Source organism: Triturus cristatus, chromosome 4_2 (genome assembly GCF_964204655.1).
Source record: "Triturus cristatus chromosome 4_2, aTriCri1.1, whole genome shotgun sequence".
NCBI classification, from domain to species: domain Eukaryota; kingdom Metazoa; phylum Chordata; class Amphibia; order Caudata; family Salamandridae; genus Triturus; species Triturus cristatus.
The window spans coordinates 708,908,398-708,934,025 of NC_140586.1; the positions used below are offsets into that span (position 1 = coordinate 708,908,398).

At 43.5% G+C, this 25,628-nt stretch overlaps 1 protein-coding gene across 2 annotated transcripts in view; it reads left to right on the forward strand.

Moving 5' to 3' along the window:
• The window catches only part of LOC146834941 (uncharacterized), a 72,843-nt gene extending 64,114 nt beyond the window's left edge, over positions 1 to 8,729 (forward strand). For both annotated transcript variants that reach the window (XM_085600153.1, XM_085600152.1), the window contains exon 2: positions 4,867 to 8,729. In XM_085600153.1, the coding sequence (XP_085456279.1) occupies positions 4,886 to 5,680 (795 nt within the window). In that variant the 5' untranslated portion in view covers positions 4,867 to 4,885 and the 3' untranslated portion in view covers positions 5,681 to 8,729. The remainder of the gene's footprint in view (positions 1 to 4,866) is intronic.
• The last annotated feature ends 16,899 nt before the right edge of the window (positions 8,730 to 25,628 follow it).

Consider the following 25,628-nt stretch of genomic DNA (forward strand, 5'->3'; position numbering starts at 1 on the left):
ATGTATGATTCAGCGCAGACGTTTTGTATAACAAGATGGTAATAGTTGCATACATGTACTTCATTTTAATTATTCAGGACTGTTTTCCACTTAATATGAGGTGTGGATGGCATTGCATGGATATGAATGTGGACACATTATAAGTACATAAACTGTAATAATGTGAGTATTGTCAGAAATATCAGCACCCATTACCCCCTCCCACCTGAAACCCACCCCTAACAATGCTAAAATTAAACAATGAAAACTGTTGCAGCTATAGAGACAGTACACCCTACCAGATGTTTTGTATCGGGTGGTTGTCAGGTCCGAAATTACAGGGGAACGGGAAGGGGAGGAACGGAGGAGGAGGGGGGTGGAGGGGGGGAGAAAGGGGAAGGAGGGCAACGTATGGGGAACTGGGAGAATGGGGCCGGGGGGAACCCGTACATCCCTTAGAAATCAAATCTCACTATTCTTTGATTGTCTCTGTCTCTTCTCTTAGAGTCGTAAGCCCCTGTCCAAAGAGTGTGTATGCATTGGATCAGGGATGCGATTTGTGCAACATTTTTACTGTATCATCAGTACCACATGCCAGTTGCTATGCTTCTTTGACCTGCCAACTCCCATTATTCCAAGGTCCAAACTTGAAGAAACACAAGATTTTTAATCGTTCCACCCTATCTTGTACAGTTTTCTCTTGCTACCAAGTAGGTTCAAGCTGTATAGATCTTGATGGAGATACACATATGTACATACAAACATACCCTTTAGCTTACCTTATGGAGATCACTCAGGTCAAACCAACCACTATCCCCACTGCAACAATGTTCTGTAGAAGGACTCTTCTAGTATTAGTGATTGCTGTGATGGTTTTAGACTGCAACTGTAGGAAGGACATACTTTGAGATCCATGGACATTTGGGTGTCCACTAGTTTTATTTTTTAACTCAATGTGGCAATGTAGTGAATTGTTTATTGTTTTCTTTGTCCAACTGTATTTTTTACATGCTGTAAGACATTCCTCTTTGATAGTATATTTATCCAATTGCAACTACACACAGTTTCCACTCTGCAGAGAAAGGCCCACCACGACCAGCAGGCCAATGGAACCCCAGAATGTAGGGCCGCAGCCACCACTTTATTGCCAAGTCAAATGCTAAAATGTGTTGTCTTTAGTGTAGAACCTCTTCAGGGATGTAGCATTGGGGAACACCTCAGCAAGCTACGGGAAATGACCAGTAGTGGAGAGTGTAACTGGTATTTAGGTGCATGATGTCCTGCAAAAGATTTGTTAAATGTGCCATCCTTAGCGTGGTATTTTCCCAAACTTTTTTCTGAACTTGTGTTTTATTTTTAATTAGGACTCAAGTGCACTCTCCTCCTGCTAAGCCCCTTGCTAACCAGCGGCAAAGTGTTTTTTCTCTCTCATTTAAACATCGTAAAATTGGCATACATCAAAATGGCACAATTAATTTACTTATAGGTCCCTCGTAAATGTTACTACCTGTACCAAGGACCTGTAAATTAAATGCTACAAGTGGGCTGTTGCCAATTGTGCCACCTTCTAAAGTAACACTATATAAAATGTCTCAGGCCTGCCTCTGCAGTGTAATTTTAAACTGTCATTTCAACCTGGCAGAATAACTCTTTTGCCATGCCTAAACCTTCCCTTTTAATATTTGTCACCCCTAAATAGGTCCTAAAAGCTCATAGGGCAGAGTGCATGGTATTAAAAATTAGGACGTGTGTTTCTCCTAAAGCGATTCTCACTGTTGTAATGCCAATATCTCCCATAGGCTAACACTGGATTACCTAATAAGTGATAACTTCAGATGGGGAATAGATAGAGAAATGCTGTTTCCACTCAAATGATCTGTAACTTGAAATTCTCTTTGATGGTAAAGCTGGCTTTGAAGTTACACTTCTAAAAATACAATGTTTAGAAAGTTGTCATTTTTCTGGCTTAACCATCTGCCTTTCTGCCAGTGTCCTAAGTCATTTGGCGGTGAATGACTCCCATGTTGTGGGTTGTGTATTCCTTCTAGACATGGGAACAAGAGACCTAGGTGTGAGGGTAGAGGGCCTTCCTCCCAGGATGGCTGCGGAGCAGCTGGACCCTGCTCTGATTACACTTCAGACGACCCTGCCTCAAGCACTAAAAAGTAACCAGACACCAGACCTGCCCTTGCCTTTGTCACCATAGACAGTTTGGAGCCAGGACCACGGGAAGAGGAAGAAATGATCAGATCTAGTTTTTAGGATAGGCCCGGGAATTCTACCACACACAGGCTGGCGCAGGTATAAAAGTGGCACCTTCAGCACCACTCCTCAGACTCCTGGACCTGTGGAAAGTTCAGAAGAAGGACTGCCCAACTGTCTGAAGAAGGAAGACTGGACCGGCTTGCCTTGAATTCAGTCTACCCAGAAGTGACTCTAAGGCTTAGTTAGCTAACCTCCTGTGAGAGCCAGTGGGGCACAACAAGCTTCTAGAGGGCTCCCTCTGCCCAGCTGACCAGCACCAACTGGACCTGCCTGGTGTCATGTCCTCCCTCGCCCCCTCGCTCCCTGCTTGATCGGAAGCGAGGTGTCCCGAGAGCGTGCCGACGCTCCTCCCACCAGAGTCCGCCAGGCGGGTTAGCCGTCTAGCTGTTGGGAGACTGAAGCAGCAGACGTCACCTGCCGGCCGACACTTCCGGTGAGGTCTGCATATCAGACTAGAAGGCATCCACGCCGGCGCTGCGTATTCGTCCACTGAGCTTCGCAGGAACGCGGAGCGTACGCGAAGGCTCGCCCAGCAAACGGACTTGCTGTCCGGACCGCGCAAGGGCGCCCACAGCATTCAACTCTCTGCGACTCGTGCAAGGGCACGGAGTCGCATCCTGATACACACCAGCGCAGGAGCGTTTTACCTTGGTTACGGCACGGAGTCGCACCTTACTCATTTCCCCACCACCTTTGTTCCTCACCAGCGCTGGCGCACATTACCTTTGGCACCGTGATCCGTGCGACGGCACGGAGTCACGCTCTTTTCCTTTTTGGCTCACACTAAGCGCAGGAGCGCATGTACTTTGTGCTACGACCCACGCAGAGGCATGGAGTTGCTTCTCCCATGTGCCTAGTGCGGTGAGGAGACTCTGGTTGCTTCCCATCTACCCGTACCATCACAGAAGCACTGCATTCCAGGTGACTACGTCGTGCTTGTATCTTGTGTTGGTTGTGTTTGTTCCCTGTGTCTGGCGCAGCTGTCACTCCTTCCTCTGCTCTCGCCCCCAGGTGGTGCCGACACAAGACCTAAAGAACCACAGAAGGTGCCCTACCACAGCCTCCATCACATTGCCCTCACCTTTTCCTTGGCTGCCTCCCCCGGTCCCCTCTTCGGCCTGGTTAGTAATTTTGGTCTTTCTGGGTAGAGAAGGGCGCAGGAGGTGGTTGTCCACGTCATCCCCGTGGGATCTCTCCACAAGCAGAAGGTAAGTCTTGTGGGGACCTGCCTAATCCTTAATGCTGGCCTTTGGAGTGTGTCCTGATCCCCAAGAGGTGGCCCTAGGCCCTGGACTCTTGGCTGGCATCAGAGTTTACCCCTAATGAAGAAAAAGTGAAGACACAGAAATGTTGGGCTCCTTGCAACTGCGAAGTGACCTATTCATGCCAAGAATCAACCGCCAGTGACAACCACCAATGCGAAGTTCCAATGACGACTGGCACTTTGTTTTACGACAGTGATCGTCTGAGAGACTCGACCTGCTTTTTGCGGTGAAAGTGACCTTTCGTGACGATTGATAGCAAGAAGCTTCAGCGATGACTGCTCTTCACGCTACAACAGTGACTGTCCACGAAGCCCAATCTGCCTCTCGCGTCAACAACAACCTCCTCGTTGCCCCCTCTAACGCAAATGGTAGCTCATCATGCAGACTTGAGAAGGTAAGCTCTTCAGCGGGATGAACCTGATCCCTCTGTCTTACTCCCACTCTATCGTGGTTGGGCTAAACTTGTGACTTTACCCCAGTTTAGTGTGACCAGATTACAGTGAGTGGCACTTTTTGCTTTTTGGCACTATTTTCACTAAAATCCTTAAAAACTCATCTCCGACTGGTTGGAAACACCTGATCTAGATTTATCTTGACAGCGCAGTTGTATGAAAGACACATTGCAATCAGTTGAGTAAAATGTACATAGAGAGGGCTTTTGCTCTGCCCAGAGGAGTATTACTCTCTCACCTCATTCTATTGGCTATTTGGTGTATTATTCAATATCAAGAAATGCTTCTGCTAGAGGGACTATTGTACATTTGAAAAGTACACTTAAGCATCATGCTGTCACCTTCAATTCTTTATTTCTCTTATGCATTCTATACAGAAATGAATCCTTTTTTTCTATTTGCACCCAGCACTGGCAAAGCCTATAAGTTAGACTTTAAAGTGATAAACAGCGTTTCCATATGCAGCAAATGTAAACGGCATTTTTGAATGGCTGTGTTTACATGCTTGGGCTTATGAAGGCTCGATCTATTGACTTTGCCGATGCTTGTTTAAAAAAAATGTTGCATATGCTCATGAGTCACTGCTATGGGTCATTCCGCAGTGCACCATGGTTTAATCCTTTGCTTCTGTGTTGAAAGACATTGATTGCTCAGCTCTTGCATAAATCTTAGAACCAGTTAAATATTGTGAGTAATGTTCTTGATCTTTAGACATCATGATTGCAATGTGTGATAATTCGGTGTTATGTTTATATAAAATGTGTAGGCAATATAAATTGTTAATCCCTAATTCTGCGGACATCTTGTTTGTATTAATCAATACAAATTTACATTTATTTCTGGAATTAATCGTTTGACAGTATCCTTCGAGTTTTGAATTAGTTTCTTGTTTTCTTCCTTTTCAGAATCTGTAATAAAAAGTGAATGGTTGGAAGAAGGAAGAAAAAACACATGTCCTCCTCAGAAGTTAGCAAATTTCTTCAGAAATGCCAAAAGGAGAGAGATGAAGCTTTCCGCAGGGAAGAATCCTCCAGGGATAAACTGAAACGTCTTGAGTCATCAACAAAGACCCAAATAGCCGAACTCAAACATAGAGTAAAAGAAACTACGAATGAAAACAAAATATTGCATAAAACCATCAAGCGCCTGAGAGTAGAAATTGGCTTGGAAATAAGTCCAAGGTTCAAAGGGAAAATGACAAAAGATATCATCAGAGAACTTCACGATAAAGAAGAACAGTGCTTGAGGCTTCTAGAGGAGAACAGTCATCTCACCTTTAGGCTGAAGGAAGTGGTGCCTAGCTTGGCTCACGTGAATAAGTTGAAGAAAGATCTGGAGGGTCAGCTGCAGGCAACTGCTGTCAAAACACAAGATCTAACAGCAGAGAATGCCAGACTCTCAAAACTCCTTGAGGAAACTGAGCAAGAGCGGGATGAGATGGCACGTATCAATTTGGAACTGCGGAAATCTATAGAGTCCACTAAGCACTTTTCCAGTAGATCAGTGCAGACTACTACCTCTATCCCCATCAATTTCCAAAATACCTACCGAAGTGTCCCGCGAGAGCAACGCACCTCCGAGTATTCTGAAGCCCTGCTGGAAAAAAGGAAGATGGCCATGGGCACTCGGTCATCAACCGCAGGTAGCTTGGAGAGTCGGCAGAGTGACAGTTCCCAGAAATCTGCACATAATTTGAAGTACAGGACTTTACGGAGCTAAAAGTGATATGGGATTGGTAAACAGCTAAATTTATAGGATTGTCTCTGTGTGGAGTGAAGTTGATTTTGTAGGAATCAATACCTGCAGAAATATTTTAGTGTAAAGATTTTCTCAGAAAAAAAGGTTTTGCAGGAAACTTTCTCTGGAAGAAACTTTTTTTGTGCAAATTTTTACTGAGGTGAATTTTAAGATGAACATCTTGTTTTAGTTCATTTAAACAGCAAATGTTATTCCTGTTGTTGCATAGCATAAATCTACAGATCTGTTCAACAGGTATTCATATATAAAATATAGGATACAGGTGAGGAAAGTACTAGAGCAAACTTTTGAATACAGCAAATTTAATAAATTTCTTGTTATTTTTTCATACTGACCTGGGAGACACAGTAAACATCTAATAGGTCTACGCCTACTAAGTACAAATGGATTGCTGATAGCCTAGCACATATGTGTCCTTATACCATGAGCCCCAAAATTGTTCCACAATCTCATGCAAGTTTGCTCTATGTTTGAAAAGGCATTTATTTTCACAGTGAATTTAAGGTTCCCAGAAACCTCATCTCTCTGCTCTACCCACTCTTATTTAGCTCCCCTGTACTTTCACCTCTGTTTGCTGAGTGACCCAGTCCTCTTAACTGTCTGTACCTTTGTTTCAGTCTTGAACAAGTTAGGACTAAACCTTGCCCATGGTTTCCTCACCTGCATATTTTGTTTGATCTATCTGCCGCACTAGATATCGCGGATTATGCTATTTTCAGTGGAGTGGCTTTGGGCTAGTTTATATCGTCTCTTGAGCATAGCAAGTTTATAGTCAGATTACCCTCATACGTTTCAAATATCCTTTTGTAAACTTTCTGAGTACAAAATGAATCTGCATTATTACCTATTATTTTAAATATTTACATGAAACCTGTGGTTCAGATTGTTAGCGGGATCGTTAGATGGTTACACAGATGGCAAGCAGAATATTTAGCACTTTGATATGTTGTCAACTGAAATTAAGAATGACCGCAGCAGCTGCTTAGTGGCAGTGTGGAAATGGCTAAACCATCATTTTCTAAGATTGAATGTTTCAAAACCCCATCTGATTGCCTTCAGCAAAAAGTATTCCTTGGGGTCCCCTGGTGTGCCTTTATGAGCTTGGACCCTTCCTGCAGTCTCTGAAAAGGTTAAGCGCTTGAGATTTACAATGGATAATGCTTTTAGCCTCGTACCCCAGATTAATACAGCAGTCTCTGCATGCTTCTTTCTACTAAAACTTCTATAATTTTCTCCCCATTGGTCCTACATATTTTAAGACCAGTTCTGGTGAACGCTGCTCTAATTCCTGTCTGAATTATGATAAAGCATGCTATTTAGGCCATCCTAATACAGCGATACACTGGTGTCAGTTAATCCAGATTTAAGGGTGATATTTAATCGGACTCTGCTTCATATGCTTGTCGATATCTGCATTGGCTGCAGTATTAAGTTTAAGGCCCTGTGCTATGGTTAGGTGGCCTATTATCTGAAGAAACATATTTTTAGGTTTCCCCTACACAGCCCTTGCGCTGTGCTTGAGAAATCTATTGTTTTTAATATAAACTTAAAAGGGACTTACATCCTGCCTCATCTCTTTCCTGGCTTCTCATTGGTTCCTGTGCGTGCCACTTACCTTTCCTCCATTTCTTTTGGCTGTCACATATTTTCCTGCATTTACCAATGCTTGTCCCCGTCTGCTTTTCTTATCAGTATCCTGCAGCTGAAATGCTGATAACATCCGCTTTGGTGGAACTATATTTACATAAAGTTTTGCCTTTTACTATTGCAGTATAATTATTTAACAATTTATCACCCGGAGAGATGAAGTGATTTGCATAGAATCACAAGATGTTATGCGGGGTCGCAAAGACTCGAACCGGGATCCCCAGCCTTTGAGTTAGCAGCTCTGGCCGCTGCACCACATCCTCTCCACTCCCGTGTTATCTGTCAGGGAGCTCTTTCCTTCTTCCTGACGATGATTGATGAAAACAGTTCTTTATTCTTTATTCTTTATTCTTTACATAGGTGAAACCGATGCATTACCAATGCTTGTTTTCCGAGGCAACTAGCAAAATATTCGAGAAATAGAGATCAGAGTAACTGAGACTTTAACAACTATCTCTTTCAAGGTTACCTTGCATCTCCAAAGATAGAGCAGGGGGTAGAATGTTCTCTATGGTGGCTGCCTACTTGTGGAATGCCTTCCGGAACTGACTTTGTCAGGAATGTAAAACCTTTCTTTCCTGCTGAGTATTCTGACTGGAAGTTATGTGACTTGCTGCATTTCTCTGGCGCCTTGAAGCCTTAGGACGTAGGTTTACGCTATCTAAATATTTGCTCACTCACTCACACACAATCTTTGTCCAAGCCTCTTCTTGCCAGCACACACGTTCAATCCCCGCTCTTTGTTATCCTTTCTCCAGCAGAAGTCCATCCAGATGTATTCCACCTCATATTAAATCTCGTACTCCGACATGAGCACCATGTCCTTGCATTTCTTGCTCCTCCTACCTGATTACCCCCAGCCTTCCCAACCTTCCTTCTCCCTAGTGGTATGTCATTTGTTAAGGAATATCGTTTGCATATGTATGTGAGGAGTAGGAGGCATGACAAGCTGCTGTTCAATTTAAGGGCTGATACACTGAGAACATTAATCATCTGCTCTAGGGTAAGGATTTACTCAGTCTTTCATACTGTTTTTTCATGATCAAACAGATATTCTATTGTGAAACCAAATTAAGGGTGTGCTAATCTGGAAAAGTTATCCTCCGTATAATTCTAAACACTTCGTGACATTTTTTTAAAACATGTTGCTGCTAGAAAATCATCAAAAGTTAACTTCCTGGGAAATGACACATCAAGAATTTTTCTGCAAAATTCGCGAGCAGGACATTTTTGTGTAGGTAACAATATTTGCAACTTTTGGAATGTCATCTTTTACAAACCTTTACTGCTGAGATTATAATTTTGCACACCTCTACATAGAATCTATTTTCGTCTGCATCACTTTACAAATAATCTGCATTAATTTAGCTCATATTTCACTTTCTTAAATAAAGTCAGTTAATCACACCTATCATTGTTTCACATTACGCTTTATTATCTATAAGGAATTTTTCGGTTTGGTAAATATTGTTATTTTATATATGTTTTAAGGAGAATAAAAAGGTCTGAAAAGAAAATAAGAAAAATCTCTTAGCATATTGGATGACATCACAGAAAGTAATGTCACACAACCTTTAATATCAAAAACAAGAGGAGAAGCAACATCATTGAATGATTCAAAATTCTAAATATATGTAAACCAATAGGACATCATAACTCGACTAAAGTTGTCTCAAGCCTTAAAGATCTAGTGAAGCAGTGCTCTGATAGGCCCAAAGCAGCTACCCACGTCAACTGAAGGGATGTGTAGGAGTGCTCACTTATCCGGGTGTAGCATTTGGCTTTTTGTGAGAGCTCAATATCACCTCCAAATGTGTCTGTTCTAACTCATAATGAGTGGAACATGAGGTCTCTGGTGAACAGTCTAACCAAGTCTGTGGTTAGACTAAATGTGCTGTAAGCTTTGAGGTTGTATGTAATAACTTAGTAGAGGGTGTGTCTGCCTGTTTGGCCACTGCCTCCATCTTTTCTAAGGAGTCTAAAGCTGGTTTGGCCTATTGACTCATAGGTTAGAGTTTCCTATGATAAAAAGTTTCCTGGCTAGAGTCTGAATACAAAACATATATTGTGCCTGCGTTTGGTACCAGGAAAGAGGAACATTTTGAAATAATTGGTGGGATTTATTTTTCCCATTGACTTCCATTGACGTGGAGACACTTTTGATGGGAGAAAGCTAAATTAAAGTTACTTGTGGCTTTACAAATTAGGAGTCTCAAACCTAAGTGTGACGGGTATGCCCAGACACGTGTCCTGTGTTCACTGTGCCACTGGAAACACGCTACACGCGACTTAAGAGGCCCAATCGGGTGAAACTGATCTTGGGTTGCATGTGTTCTGGTTGAGGGAGGACCTAGCCTGGCAGTTCGTGCTGGGCCGTTCCTATTGGAGCAGGGTCGAGAACGAGTTGCAAATGGCTGGGTCCAAAATGAAGTGGCATGTTGTGCAAAATAGCGATGGATTGGGACGTGGCCCCAATAATTTACTAGTGGCTGAAATTAATTGAAGCATTTTACCCATCACCTTTTTGTATATTTCACTGTGAATCCCTAAGCGCGACAGGTATGACTAGATGTGGATCACCTGCTCACTGTGCCACTGAAATCCAACTACACCTGACTGAAAAGCCACAATCAGGGTGAAACTGGTCTTGGGCTGTTTGTGTTGCAGTTCATGGAGGACCTGGCCTTGCAGTTTGCACTTGACCTTTTCTACTGGAGCAGGGTCAGGACTGATTCCATTTGGCTGTATCCAAACTGAGATGGCATCATGTCAAAATAACATTGGACTGGAATGCAGCTCTGAGTAATTACCAGGGGCTGTGATTAATTCAAGCATTCCACCCATCACCTATTTGTATACATCACTCTGTTGATATTTATTTACAGAGCTCTCAAGTTTTAGGAATTCTTAAGAGTGAGAACTAATTAGCATATTTGATGACATCACAGAAAGTGATGGCACACAAACTTTGACATCAACAATAGCATAAAAACGGAACGGTAAAATAAAAACAAATAAGAATAATTGTCAATTGAATAAAACAACAGCAACACTTCAATAAAGTAGAGCCATAACTCTCAAAAGTAGTGGAGCAGCACTCTGTGTCCAAACCAGCTTCTTACAGTAGCTGAAGTGGCCTATAGAGTGTTTCAGTTGTGGTGGATGCCTCCTGAAGTCATTTCAGCTCCCAGGAGCTGTTCTGTATACAGCAAAGCTTTGCAAAGAATTACATTTACATTCAAGATCTAGCCCTTCTTACCAGGTGTGACATTTATGCTGTTTGGAGAGAGAACTCAGTCTGTCCTCCAAGTGTTGACTCTCACTCACAATGATTAAGACTTGATGAATTATCAGAAATGTTAGGCAAAAACTTGTAAGAAGGCAGGGCCAGAAACCAGCGAAATAACAGGAGATAAGAGTAAGGTAAAAACCAGAACTAAGTGCATGGGGAAGGCAGAGATCTGGACTGTGGAGACTGGAGAGGCAGAACTTGAGGTGGCAGCTGGTCGACCAATGGGAGAACAGGAGGAGCTGGGTCAGGGCTTATTGTTTAGCTTAACTAGAGTCAGCAAAGTAAAGTTACCTTACAGCTTCTTTCATTTTAGGGATTTCCACTGCTGATAGTTCGTTCACTGTTTGGTGTTTCCATAACTTTTGTTGTGTTTACCTTCCCTCTCTCCCGGTTCTATCCCATTTTCCTGCCTCTTCTGTCTTTACCTTTTTGAACTGTGCTTCCTTTGTTAACTAAGGATCCTGTTCACATTTGGCACATTGTGGAAAGCAAAATTAAGGTACTAATGCAAGAAAGTTCTTTTTCTTGAACTTTAATAGTCAAACGCAGGAGCCCACGGAGGTGCATCCACGCCCTGTGTTTCCAGCCGCAACCGCCTGGCAGCCACGTTTGGAACCCACAGAGCGGGCGAGCAACCACGGTCCAGGAAGTTAAAACACAATTCCATATCATGAATCAAGTTAAAAGACAACAATTCCATTAGGTGCAGTACAAGAAAGTAAAATAGAATGAAGAAGGAATAACAATATATACATACTATTACATATTCTCCCCCTTGTGAAAGAACAAAAGACTTTATACAGTATCCCTAGTGAAGAAGATAGCCTTTGTATTTTACCGCATTGCAACATTGTGCAACATTCTGGTTCCAGTGTTCATTGTGTCTTGCATTGTTCCTCCAGTATTTAGACCCTGACCTAAAAGAATTTCTTGTGATTCATCTGCACAAGCAGGATGTAAAGCTGTAAGTGAATCAGTGGGAAATGTTCTGATTCTTCAACCCTATCAGATTGAGAGAAGCTCCCCCCAACAGGAACTCCAACTTTCCTGACAGTAGGAGCTGTGTCGGTGACAAACAAATGTGAAATATCACGTAATTTATCACATTGAAGGCTTTTGCCTTGCATAATCCTCTTTGCCTGTTAATGTGAGAGTTTGACAAAACACTTTCTTCCCCACCATCCCCCTTTATCCAACAACAAAGACCCTTTTGAGGCTTTCCTGACTTGAACAGGTGAGGAGAATTTAGAGGCTCCTTTTTAACCATGACTGGGCTTTTGATTATAACCCAGTCTCCAATTTTAAACTCTTGATCTTTCACTCTGTGTCAAAATATATTTTGTGTAAAGACTGTTGTTGTGACATAGTGTGTACCATTTTCTGTTTCTGTACACAAATCTCTAATCCAATCAAGGCATACCTTGGATCTGGGATCTCTTTTCCGCAAAAGATGCCTTTTTAAATACTCTTCTACAGGAGTGTAAGTAGCTCGAGCTGTTTGTATCCTCTCCTACAAAAACATGTTAATCCCTTCCACAAGACCATCGAATGACAGCCAATAAAGAGCTACCCTCAGATGCTTTATATGATGAGACAATATAAAGTTATTCATTTGTGCTGACGTGAAGTTTGTGCCATTGTCAGTCACCAGTTCTTTGGGTGTGCCTTCAATATTGAAGACCCTGCTCAAAACTTTTAGAACTGCTATTGTGGTGGGTGCTGATGAGAATTCAAGTCTACCCCATTTTGAGCAGTAGCCAATTAACACAATAAGATATTTTTTACTCGCAGGTAAAAGATCAAAGGGACCTGCAAAATCTAAGGCCACTTTACACCAGGCATCATTTGTTACAGGCACAACATACAAAGGAGTGTAACTAGTTTTCCAGTGTTTGTCAGACAACAGGCAATTATTACGCTTGTCTATCCATCTCGAAACCTGACCATCCATTGAAGGCCACCAAAAGTGTTGTTTTACATTTCTGCAAGTTCCACCCACCCCTAAATTGCCTTCATGAGCAGCTTAAATAAGCACATCATGAAGAGACACCGGTGGGATACTAACACCAGCATGCATAAGAATACCCCTCACTAGAGACTGTTCAGTGCCACCTGAGAGTAAGGTTTGAATGGCAAAGGTAAAGACCACTCCTTGGGCCACCCTTTTCTTACCAAATCCATGGCTGTGAGCAAAACTTCATCCTTCTGTGTGGCATCCGAATAATCTTTATATTGTACTGCACCCCCAGACTCCAATGTGTCTTTTGTGGTGGCTACCACACACTCTATATCATCTTTAATCTTGTCCTCTGGGCTAATTTGTAGTGGCATTCTTGAAAGACCGTCTGCCCTGACATTGAGTCCCCCAGAAATGTATTTATTCACAAAGTTAAATTCTTGTAAATGAGACAACAGTCTCACCAACCTTGCAGAGGCCTCGCCTGTTCCATTGCCATTGAGCAGATGTAAAAGTGGTTTGTGGTCTGTAAAGATCTCGAAGTTCGTCCCTCATAAAAATGTCTTACATTTTTCCACAGCCCATGAAAAGCAGACGAGGGCCTCTCTCTTTATTGTGCTGTAGTGAACCTCTGCTTGTTTCAGACTCTTTGATGCAAAGCCAATGGTGTGCTCTCTAAGAGATACCCATTGGGACAAGACAGCACCTCGGCCATACTGACTGGCATCAACTGTGATAAAACGTTTTTGACCAGACATGTAAGGTGACATAGCAGGAGCATCAACGATTAACTGTTTTCTGAAAGGCTTCATAAGTGATGCCCTCCCACTTAAATAACACTCCCTTTTTTAACAAATTGCATAGGAATTGGATTACTTGGGCATACCCTGAAACAAACCTGGAATAATATCCACTCAGTCCAAGAAATGATCTTAGAGCATCTTTATTTTTTGGGGGTGCAACCCCTGAAATAGCTTGTGTGAGTGAGAATTTGGGTTTGATCCCCATGGTTGTAATGGTGTGACCCAAGTAATCCAAGTTGTTTGTTAAAAATTGACATTTATCATGCATAAGAGTGATACCCCACGTCCTTGAAGATCAATCAATCAATCAATCAATCAATCAATCAATCAATCAATCAATCAATCAATCAATCAATCAATCAGGGAATTGTGAAGCGCGCTACTCACCCATGAGGGTCTCAAGGCACTGGGGGGGGGGAGGTTTTAGCAGCTCCGATCAGTCGAAAAGCCAGGTCTTGACTGTCTTCCTGAAGATGTTCAGGGAGGGGGCGCGTCTGATGTCGACCGGGAGCTCATTCCAGCTCTTGGTCGCTATGTGGGATAAAGTTCTTCCTCCTGCCCTGACTTTGCAGATACGCTGGGTTTCGACAAGGGCGAGGTTGGCGGAGCAGAGGTTTCTTTTGGGTACGTGGAAGGAGATTTTCTCTTAGAGGTATTGGAGTCCGGTGTTGTCTCCAAAAATTGTTGTGGTTTGTCACTGACTAAGAAAATATCAAAATGTTGTCTTGATACGCCCAGACACCACAACTCTCTGCTATGAATTGGTCCATACGTTTCTGAAATACATTTGCCACTGAGACCTAGCCGAAGGGTAATCTCAGAAACTTCCATGCCCCAAATGGAGTCACAAAGGTGGTAAAATAACATGACTCAGGCGCTAAAGAGATCTGATGGTATGCTGACCTCAAGTCCAGGAGACTGAAAACATTGGCATCCCCAATATTGGCAAGAAGATCCTGAATTTTGGGGAGTGGGTGGCAGTCTACCAAAATATTCTTGTTAGGGGTGCGTAAATCAGCACATAAAAAAATCTATCCAGTCTTTTTCCAGACTGTCACAATGGAACTGACCAACTCTGAAGAATCTGTGGGTGTTATTACACCTTCTAGCACTAGTTTGTCCAACAATCGCTTGTGATCCTCTCTCACACTAAGTGGAATTGATCTAACGTTATGTACCACTGGAATTGCATTTGTTTGAGCTTAATTAAATGCTTAAACCTGCTAATATTACCAATTTTAGAATCAAACACCTCTAAATAACTTCCTAAGAGCCTGTCTAGGTCATCATCACCATGTACATCATTTATGAGAGCAACATGTGTGTCATTGAGCTGTACCGGATTCTCTGCCCAAGAACAAGTTTTAAACCCATCTGTGCTAAATCCTGCCAATCTACTATACATTTGCAGCTTAACTGCTACATATAACTCAGCCTTACCATGTCTATCCAGACATGCATGCTCTTAAAGAAATAGCCCGACATGTCAATGTCTTTATCCCCATACACTTTTGGCAAAATATCTGTTGGCTTTAGGGGTACCTTGGTAGACCAATGTTGTGTATAAAGGAAATCTGAGATTATGGTAACAGGAGCACCAGAATCTGCCATCGTGTGCAGTAATAAATCACCAAATGTAATCTCACAAAATGGGCCCTTATCTATTTGATCTATTTTTTTAATCCACATCAACAGTCAAAACCATTATGTGAACATCATACGTACAATCCTGCACACAATCTTCATCCTGTTGTATATTGCTCACTTGAACCTCATGCATCACAAGTTAAAAGGCAACAATTCCATAAGGCTCATTACAATAAGGTAAAGTAGAATATAAGAAGGACTAAAAATGTGTACACACCATTACACACACGTGTCCACTGCTGGTGCTCCAGACTGTGGGGAGGGTTCCTGGAACTCTTTCAGGTGGTCATCTACCCCTTCACCAGAGAATCAGGTAAGCCTGGAATGTGACTAATGTATTGCTAAATGGGCTCTAGAGGTTTTCACCAATTTCTAATGTTTTGGTATTTGTTTCTTACAAAGAGCAGCATACACAAAAAGCTACTGGAGGCGTTTACTGAGTGAACATTGAGATAACATCAAGTTGGGGGCGCCAGCTCCAGTGTTTTAATATTTCTCTCGTCCTAATCCGTTTTTCAACTTGGGGCGAGGTCGATTGTCGAAGTTTATCTTTTCCTGCATCCAATTTCCCTTCAGATAGGAGAATGGTGGATCTGCTTTGGTATTAGTGTCACAATATTGTTCATCCAGCCAGGCTAGTGACTGCTCTCTGTATGGGGGACGATCATTTTGTGCAATTAATTCAGGAAAACTTAGTTGTATCCGGGTGGCTATAAACCTCTGCAAAAATTAACAAAGCAAGAGACTCTTAACTTTTTCAAATTATGATAAGATTTTATCTTTCTCCTGCTTCAGACATCTAATTTTTACGGCTTCATTTTATGTGCTACCAAATGTTGACATTTATGAACCCGGCAGCTTAGTCCAATTTATGGCAATCAGGACTGTATCTACCAGAATTTATTTAGAAGTTAAATGAAAATCCAGGACTAGAACATGGTGACACATACCTGTTAACTTCCTCATGCTTGGTGGGTGTCAGTTTTTTTCTTTAATATATACCTTCTTAAAAAGCACCATGCCTCCTTAGGCTTCTATTAGGATCACCCTAATAAACATTTGGCCTTATTTGCTTTTGAGAGCCAACTATTAACAGGTATGGTTACATGAAGAAGTCTGGTTAAGTGAAAGAATAAAAAGATTTCCAGCACAGCTGCCAAGTGGCCACTCTTGGGACAGAAAAGTCCCTTGCATGGTGATGGACGTAAACCCCCTAACATGAGTGCCTTAGCTGCAATGATATCTGGATACCTGGTGCTGATTTTTGTTGACAAGGGACATGTATGCCATGACGTAGGCCTGTCTCATGGATTGCAATCTTGTTGGGCCAGGAGGGGTGCCTTTAAATAGCATGAGCACAGTGGCGTAGAAGTGAACAGGTCTTTTTACCTGTGTCATTGGAGTGAGGCTTACAGACTTATTCATGTGAAGTTTTTCTGCTGTGTGCTTAACTTACCCTTGGCCTAAAACAAGTTTATATGTAGCGCTGTGCAGCGCATGTGTGTTTGCAAGTGCTGGGAGTATGTGTGTCTGTGAAGGATAGAATACACGGAAGGTGCGTATGTGTTCCTGTGAATGGCACAATTCATGGAAGGTTCTGTGTTCCATTTTGGGAGAACCAGGAGGAGGAGAATGAGGAGGTAGAGTTTCAGGCATACCGCATCAGGGGTTGAAACCTGTGTCTTGAACTTAAGATGGCATCAAAGTAAATTCTATCTCCGTTGGAAGCATCAAAAGATTCACCTTGTTAGCCTTTTCAAGATGAGGTTAAAACTTCTGGAGGAGTGAGGAATTCGGAAAATTCAAGATGGTGGCTGCGTTAAAACCAAAACAAAGATCAGTGATATAGTGGAGGAGAAGTCCGCTCGAGCTTCTGAAAACCATCTTTGCATGCACTTTCAATCGGAGTGGCACATTTCAACTGATTCACCTGATGGAGAATTGTGTTCCCTCAGCGCGCTTGTTCTGAGGAAAACGTTTCCTGCAGTTATTCCTGTTTTTTGGGTGTTCCACCCACTTTTGCTTAGTAGTGTGCACTCATTTCCTAATCTACTTTATTCTGATTTTTGAAGGAGAAAAAACTATTTTGGTGATAAGAGTGTGAATCACATACACCATGTAAGAAAGACAAGAAACCTGATCTCCTGCTGAAAAAGATCAATTGGTATTCAGAACTAAATCAGTATTTTGACAGTAAAACAAGGATTCACAAGTGTTAATCGACATGTTAAAAAACTATTTTATAGACCATGGCACATATGTAAATATATTATTAAGAGAGAAGCTAAACCTCTGAGAGAAGAAAGTATAATAGTAAAAATATATTTGTATAAAAATATGTAGCTGGGGGTTTAAGGATGTAAATGTAATTAAACTAGATTTAAAAAAGTTTATTTGAAATAGAAACAAAAGAAAGTTGTGAGTATTATATTTAATGCTGTACTCCATTCCAGGTATCATTAGAAAATTTCACTGGGCAGTACTACAGATATATACAGGGAACCAGAGGAGGATAGAACTAACATGGCAGGCTCCAGAGGTAGTCTCTCTTTTCTCCGTCTACCTTTTCTGCCTGCGAGTGCATTGCTGTGAAAGAGTTTTAAAAGAGTATATTCTATGAATGCAGGAGTAGAAGGGAAGAGTGAGGATGTATTTGTTCCTATGGAATCTTCAGGTAGAAGGTTAGTAGTACCTGACAGATTGAAGTGTCATAAAAAAATTCCACCGAGCATGATGACAGAAGGGTAGACATTAAGACCCTAGTGGCAATTATACAAAATATGCGAAAACAATTAGCTAGCACAATAGAAGAAAACAAAAGTCTGAAAGATGATCCCGTATTATTTACTATATTAAGACCAATAAAATTCCAATTGAGAATCTGCAGCCGTGTTCAGCGAAGCAGAGGCAAATAAATTAATCCCACACGAATCATACAATTGCAAGATAGATTGGAGCCAGGAACAAATCCATGGTGCCGCAGAATGTATGCTCTAAAAGAGTGGAAAACCATATCTTAAGAAATATATAGGGCAATACCTTGCAAACAAATTCATTCGTCTCTCACAGTACTTGGTCTCTTTACCCCATTCTTCATCCCTGCCAAGAATGGAGAGCTCAGAACATGTATTAACTACAGGGCTTTAAACCGAGTGACTATAAAGAACCAATATCCCTTACCACTAATTACAGTACTTCTGGATCAAGTTAAAGAGCCAAAAATCTATACAAAATGAAACCTTTGAGGGACTTATCATTTAATAAGAGTGGCAGAAGGGGACAAATGAAAAACAGCCTTCCATTCCAGATTTGGGCTTTATGAATATCAAGTAATGCCCTATAGATTATGCAATGTCCCAGCGGCTTCTCAGCATTTCGTAAATGATTTTATAGGAGAAATTGTGGATCGGATTGCGGTGGTATATATTGATGATATTTTGATATCCTCCAAAAACTTGTAGGAGCATTTTCAGCATGCAAAAGCTATACTTAAAAGATTGCAAGAGAATAATCTATATGCCAAGTTAGAAAAGTGTGCCTTTCATGTGGGGGAAGTAAAATTTCTTGGATTCATCCTTTTTTCCAGAGGTATATCCATGGATTCAGCCAAGGTTTAAGCAATTCAAGATTTGCCATCTCCCAACAACTTAAAAGAAGTGGAGAACTTTATTGGCTTCCCATATTTTTATTGATGTTTCATAATGGAATTTTCCAAAAAGATTGTACCTATAATCCATCTAATAAAAAAGAATGTACAATTCAATTGGTCTCAAGAAGCGGAAGAAGCATTTCAATTCTTCAAAAAGGCATTCACCGCTGCACCAATCTTGTTGCCCAATCCTGAAGAACAATTTTATGTGGCGGCTGATGCCTCTGATTTTGCTATTCGGGGCATCCTGTCTCAGTAAAAAAAGACTACCGGACAACTTCATCCTGTAGCATTTTTTTAGCTAATCAATTGCTGACAAAGAACTATTGGCAGTAAAAGATGCATTTCAGGAATGGAGACACTTTACTGGGGGGCCTGACATGTAGTTACTGTGTTTACTGAACCTGCACTTTCTAAAATCAACTCTACTTCTGACTCTAAGACAATTGCAATGGTGTTTATTTTTTGCTGATTTTAAATTTGTCATCACCTATAGACCGGGTTCAGGATATGGGAAGGCAGAACCTCTTTCTAGATTGAGTTACAAGATTTAAATCAGCAAAACAAAAAGAGATTCTGATCATCCCTACAGAAAAATTTGCCTGCGCCACTTAATATTCCATGAGAAGTAAGAGCAAAACTTCCCTATTTCAAGGGAGTTCTTTATTTACTCACTAAAGAATTTCGAGAAATGGCTGTACAGATATGTCACAATGATCTGATGGTAGATCATAAAGGTGTGTTAAAGACTACAGATCTTGTGAGGAGGCATTTTTGGTGGCCAATCATGAACTCTCAAATAAGGTAATACATATAAAAAGTGTGTAAAGGGTTAGGTTAGTAGACAAGTACCTCAAGGGCAGGTACAACTTCTTTTTAGAGCCCGTATCCATGGCACACAGTTACTGTGAACCTTATTGTATATTTTCCCTCCAGCCAGCTGCATGCATATGTGGCTGGGGTTTAAGAATGCAAAAGTAATTGATCTAGATTTGGAAACTAAGTTAATTTATAATAGAAACAAAAGAAAGTTGTGTGTGTGTCATTTTTAATCTGTTACTCCATTTCAGGTACTAACAGAGAATTATACTGGGCAAGCCGAGCAGTCTCTCTTTTCTCCACATCCCCTTACCCCCTGCAAGTGCATTGCTGTGAATGAGTTTTCAGAGAGTAAATTCTACGCATGCAGGAGTAGGAGGGAATTGGGAGAATTCATCTGCTCCTTTGGGATCTTCAGACAGAAGATTACCATCTGACATAGAGGAATGCCCCCAGACTGATTTGTGGATTGTTGCATTTCTATGAGCTGGGTGTCACACACACTGGCGGAAGAGCCAGACTCTTCAGTAAACTTCAAAGGGTGCTCTTCGATTCAGGCAGAGGTCACTGGAAAGGGGCTTGGCACATCTCATGAAGGAATTGGGCTGATAACAGAATCATAAAAGTAGGGCTGGGGCCCTGTAGTAGTCAGGCTCCTCCTTCCAGAATCCTAGGGACTGCGCTGAAGCTCAATGGGGTTCCACCTCTCGACGGCCTCAAGTCTGGAATGTGAGGTAGTCAAGTGAGGGAAGGTAAGGGAAGGAACAGCAGGGAGGGAGACCTGGACAAGGGGAACAACAAAACACAAGATCAATACAAGAATGAATTACTGTGGCACCTCTCCCCCACAACCATTGTTATAATACATGCACCTAACCTCCCCTATCCTACCTGTAAAGGAATAAAAGGTTAACGTTGGGTGCCAGGAGAGAGTAGGGTGAGGTCATGGAATCCACTGGGGCTAGTGAACAAGGGGAAACAATATAAGGATTACACTCGATACGACCTGCATTCAGTTTGATTAAACATATGATGCTCACTCCCTCTCTCTCTCATTGACCTACCTATGCCTTGCCATGGGAACTCTCACACCAGGGGACCACGACCTGAGAAACACCCTTACTTCTGGCTCTCTCTCCTGGGATAGGAAGAATAAATAAACAACAAAGAGCAACAAGGAGACACCAGGAAGGCGTGGAGAATGCTATGACTGACAATGCCCCTACGACACAGTTTAAAACAGTAGTTAGCAATACTCCCAGCAGTCTGTTCAATTCATGAACTCAGCCGATGTGATACCTGGGGTCTAGTCGGTTAGCGAAGACACAGTTATTGACTTTTAAGCACTTTCTCACCTAATGACGTTTTTAGGTGTATTTCCCTAAGAGAAGGAGTGTCAATCGCCGTTCTCTTAGATATGTTCAATAGCACAGGAGTTACTTTGGCTGTTTCCGGCACAGCCCGTTGTTTTCTTCAGGATAATAAAACTCCCCTGCACAGAGGCGGCAGCCGCCAACCTCTACCAACAGGGCAGATCAAGTTCGCTCAGTGAATCACCACTCACTCTGAGCGTATGTATCTATGGCCTGTTTCGGTCCGAAATGCTTCTACCGCAAGAGACTGTAAGTTCTCGTCTCGGCCAACGGGAGAAGCGGAGCCGCTATTCCTGGGCTACACACAAGGTAATGGTAACAGCCCAACGAGAGACGCCGCTCTCGGACTCAACCCACAAGGAAGCGTGTTACCAGGGACCTCGAGAAATAGTACGTGGACCCCCCACTCTTACCGCCGAAGATGTAATCCCCGCGGCCTTGGAGGACGAAGACAGGAAAATGCTGCTGCAAAATAATCGGCAGCATTTGCGGGCTTCGTTCGGCTTTTACGCGTTCCGTGCGCGCTGGTTGAAGCACGCACAACGTGCTTCTCCGGGCATGCCGGGACTTGTAGTTTTTTCCCGCAATGTTCCGTAATGGCAGTCAGCTCTTACCGGTTCATTCCATCCTTGCAGATCGTGACAGAACATCCCCGTCTCGAGGGATGCTGACTGGCAGATGGTTTGTCTGGATGCAACTTGTGGAACCTGGACACCAATCGAGGAGCGTGAACCGCCCGCGCCGGTTCCCTCGAATCTTCCTCAGGTCCACAACCCTTCCAGGAGAGCAAGTACCATAGCTGACCCTGCACCAACTTGGCATCGCTTATCCCTTTGACCTCATACTCCCGCTCATGACTCACCCAGACTGGCACTGGCGTGCGCTTTACTGGGCTGTGGGAAAGCTTCAGGAGGGAGACATGAAATACCGGGTGGATTCGGAAGTGGGCTGGCAGGCGCAGCTTCACAGCGACAGGATTAATAAGCTTGATTACCCTATAGGGGCCTATGAACCTGGGATTAAATATACTGTGCTTCTTAAACCGGATATGTCTTGTTGACAACCAAACCAAATCCCCTTTTTTGAACAAAGGCCCTGGTCTGCGGTGTTTGTCTGCCTGTGTTTGTACCTCTCTTTGGCTCGTATCAGATTGCTCCGTGTCGCGACTAGTGTCTTGCGTATACGGGACAATCGCTTTCTAAGGTCCGGAAATCTGGCGTTGGTACCGGGAAGGAAGAAAGGGTGAAATCTAGGGTGAAACCCATAGGAGCTCAAGAACGGGGATAATTGAGTGGAGGCGTGCTTAGTGTTATTGTATGCGATCTCGGCCACCCACAACCAGTCTACCCAGGCTTCTGTATTACTATCAACGTAACAACAAAGGAATTGTTTAAGGGTTTGATTCAACCTTTCCGTCTGGCCATCCGTCTGCGGGTGAAAACTCGTGGACAAAGAAGAGGATATTCTGAGTTCGGCACACCAGGTCTTCCAGAAGCGAGCAGTGAACTGGGCCCCTCTATCGGACACGATGGTTTTCGGGAGGCCATGAAGACGGATTACGTTCGCGAACAAGAGACGGGCCAACTGGCTTGCTGTGGGTGCTTGCTTGCATGCAATAAAATGTCCCATTTTGGTAAGATAATCAACGACCACTATTATAGCGGTCTTTCCTTGATCCTTGGGCAGTCCTACAACAAAGTCCACTGAGAACATTTCCCACGGTACTTGGGGCGTGGGCAACGGTTGTAAGAGTCCTTGAGCTTGTCAATGGTCCGTCTTCATTTGGGCGCATGTGGAACATTCTTTTACCCATTTCTGGATATCAGGGCGGACTGTCGGCCACCTGAATTGGCGTAGTACTTTCTCTAGCGTTTTCTCACCCCCCATGTGACCGGCACTTGGTAAATCGGGACACCAGGCAAACACGGTCTTACGCAGCACCGTATTCGGAACCAACACTTGTGAACCCCGCATGGGGAGACCCTGTCGCATTGTCCACTCCCTATTATGACGGAGCCAGGTTCTCCAGAGACAGGTTTGTACCCCCGTACAGATACCTTGCAGGAAATCGTGGGTTCGGGTAACGCACAGGACTTTGCTCGGTTCTATGATCGCTCGCTCCGGGGTGATGGCATGCATCGGGGAGTTATCTTGCCGGGTGAGGGCATCCACTTTTTTGTTGTCTACTCCTGGACGGAAGGTTACGATGAAATGGTATTCCTCAAAGAACTGCATCCAACGGAGCTGTCGCGGAGTTAGGTGTCTTGCGGCTCGCATAAACTGTAGATTGCGGTGATCGGTGTAAACCGTCACCTGATGTATCGCTCCCATCAGCCAATGTCGCCATTCCCGGAACGCCTCCTTGATAGCCAACAGTTCTTTCTCGGCTATCGTGTAATTTTGTTCGGCTGTGTTCAGTTTTTGGGACATAAAAGCAATAGGATGAAGATACCCAGTGGTTTCATGCCTTTGGGATAACACGGCTCCTAGTGCTACCTCCGATGCATCGGCTTCCATGATGAAAGGCAGTGTAGGGTTGGCATGGGTAAGAACCGGAGCGGTGATAAACGCCCTTTTTAGGCGGTCAAAAGCCTCTTGGGTTTCTTCGGACCACAAGAAAACAGACTTTTTCCTGATCAATCGCGTTAAAGGTGCCACCAGGTCTGAAAACTGACGAATAAACCGCCTGTAGAAATTTGCAAATCCTAGCAGGCTTTGTATATCTTTGACGTTGCTGGGACGAGGCCACTCCGCGACCGCCTTGACTTTCCTCTCTGCCATCACTTGACCTGATGGGGTAAGCATAACCCCCAAGAATTCCACCACATACACCATTTCCAGTTGTGCTTTGGTCAGCATACGGGCCCCCAACCGTATAGCTTCTTGTTGATCCATAAAGCAACCCGTGGCTCCTGAATCCACCATAGCTCTAACAAGTTTTTGTTCTTGACCGATCTTGAGGTATAATGGAATGTAGAAGTGGTCTTCTTCTTTGACCATTTCAGGCGTGACTGAAGGGATAGCATATCCGCTTGAGGGCTTCCCTGCCATGCCTCTCAAGCGGGGTAGTTTTCCGCTGCTTTTTCCGCCGCCACAGAGGCTACTTGCCCCGACCGGGGCCTACCATATTTGGGTTTCACAGGACATTCCCGGAGGAAATGTCCTTTCTTCCCACAATACATGCACAATCCCTGTTTGCGTCGATGGTCTCTCTCGCTGAGGGTCAACGAGGCCCTGACGCCCCTATCTCCATAGGTTCCACTGCGTGTGGTGCTTTCTCCCCAGGGAGCAAACGTTCATACGGTACGTGTTTTTCTTTCTTCTTGTGCTCCCCCTTTCGTTCTCTGATTCTATGATCCAAACGCAAGGTAAGTTCAATGAGGGCCGAACACGTGTTCGGTTGTGGGTCAATTTGCGCAAGGACATCCTTTAGTTCCTCTGTGAGTCCCTGATAAAAAATGGCAGACTGTTTGGCCTCCGGCTAGTTGGTTTCTGCCACCAATCGTCTGAAGAGGTTGAGATACATGACTAAGTCCGAAGTGCCCTGTCTCAGTTCTAGCAGATCCCTATCTGCAGAGAACGTTTCTGCCCTTCGGTAGAAAGTCTTCTCGAATTCAGTCCTGAAGCCATCCCAATCATAGAGAAGGGGATCATCCCTTCGGACTACTGGCACCGCCCATTGTGCTGCCTCCCCCCCAAATACGAAATCAGAAAGGCTACTCTGGCTTGATTGGTGGCGAACATTTTAGGCTTGCATGTAAAGTGCAACAGGACTTGGGTCATAAAAACCTGCACCTTTTTGATATCACCATAATACCTTTCGGGGGGAGCTAGCAGTATTTGTGCTGGCATTTCTACTACCACGGGAAGAGGATGTGGGGCCACCCCGGCGTCAAATGGGTTTCTTTGAAGGCGGTCTATTCTGTTGTGTAACTGTGTGGTTTCTAACCTAGATACGGCTAACTCTTGGCGTGAAGCCGACAGTTCGTTTTGTACCAACGCCAGAGCCGCCAAAACATCCTCTAAGGTGGCCATCCCTACCCTTCAACGCAATCGGGAAGAAAAGAATTTGTGGGCCGATTATTCTGTCAGGCTCCTCCTTCCAGAATCCTCGGGACTGCGCTGAAGCTCAATGGGATTCCACCTCTCGACGGCCTCAAGTCTGGAATGTGTACACACAGACTATTGAGGTAGTCAAGTGAGGGAAGGAAAGGGAAGGAACAGCAGGGAGGGAGACCTGGACAAGGGGAACAACAAAACACAAGATCAATACAAGAATGAATTCCTGCGGCACCTCTCCCCCACAACCATTGTTATAATACATGCACCTAACCTCCCCTATCCTACCTGTAATGGAATAAAAGGTTAACGTTGGGTGCCAGGAGAGAGTAGGGTGAGGTCATGGAATCCACTGGGGCTAGTGAACAAGGGGAAACAATATAAGGATTACACTCGATACGACCTGCATTCAGTTTGATTAAACATATGATGCTCACTCCCTCTCTCTCTCATTGACCTACCTATGCCTTGCCGTGGGAACTCTCACACCAGGGGACCACGACCTGAGAAACACCCTTACTTCTGGCTCTCTCTCCTTGGATAGGAAGAAAAAATAAACAAAAAAGAGCAACAAGGAGACACCAGGAAGGCGTGGAGAATGCTATGACTGACAATGCCCCTACGACACAGTTTAGAACAGTAGTTAGCAATACTCCCAGCAGT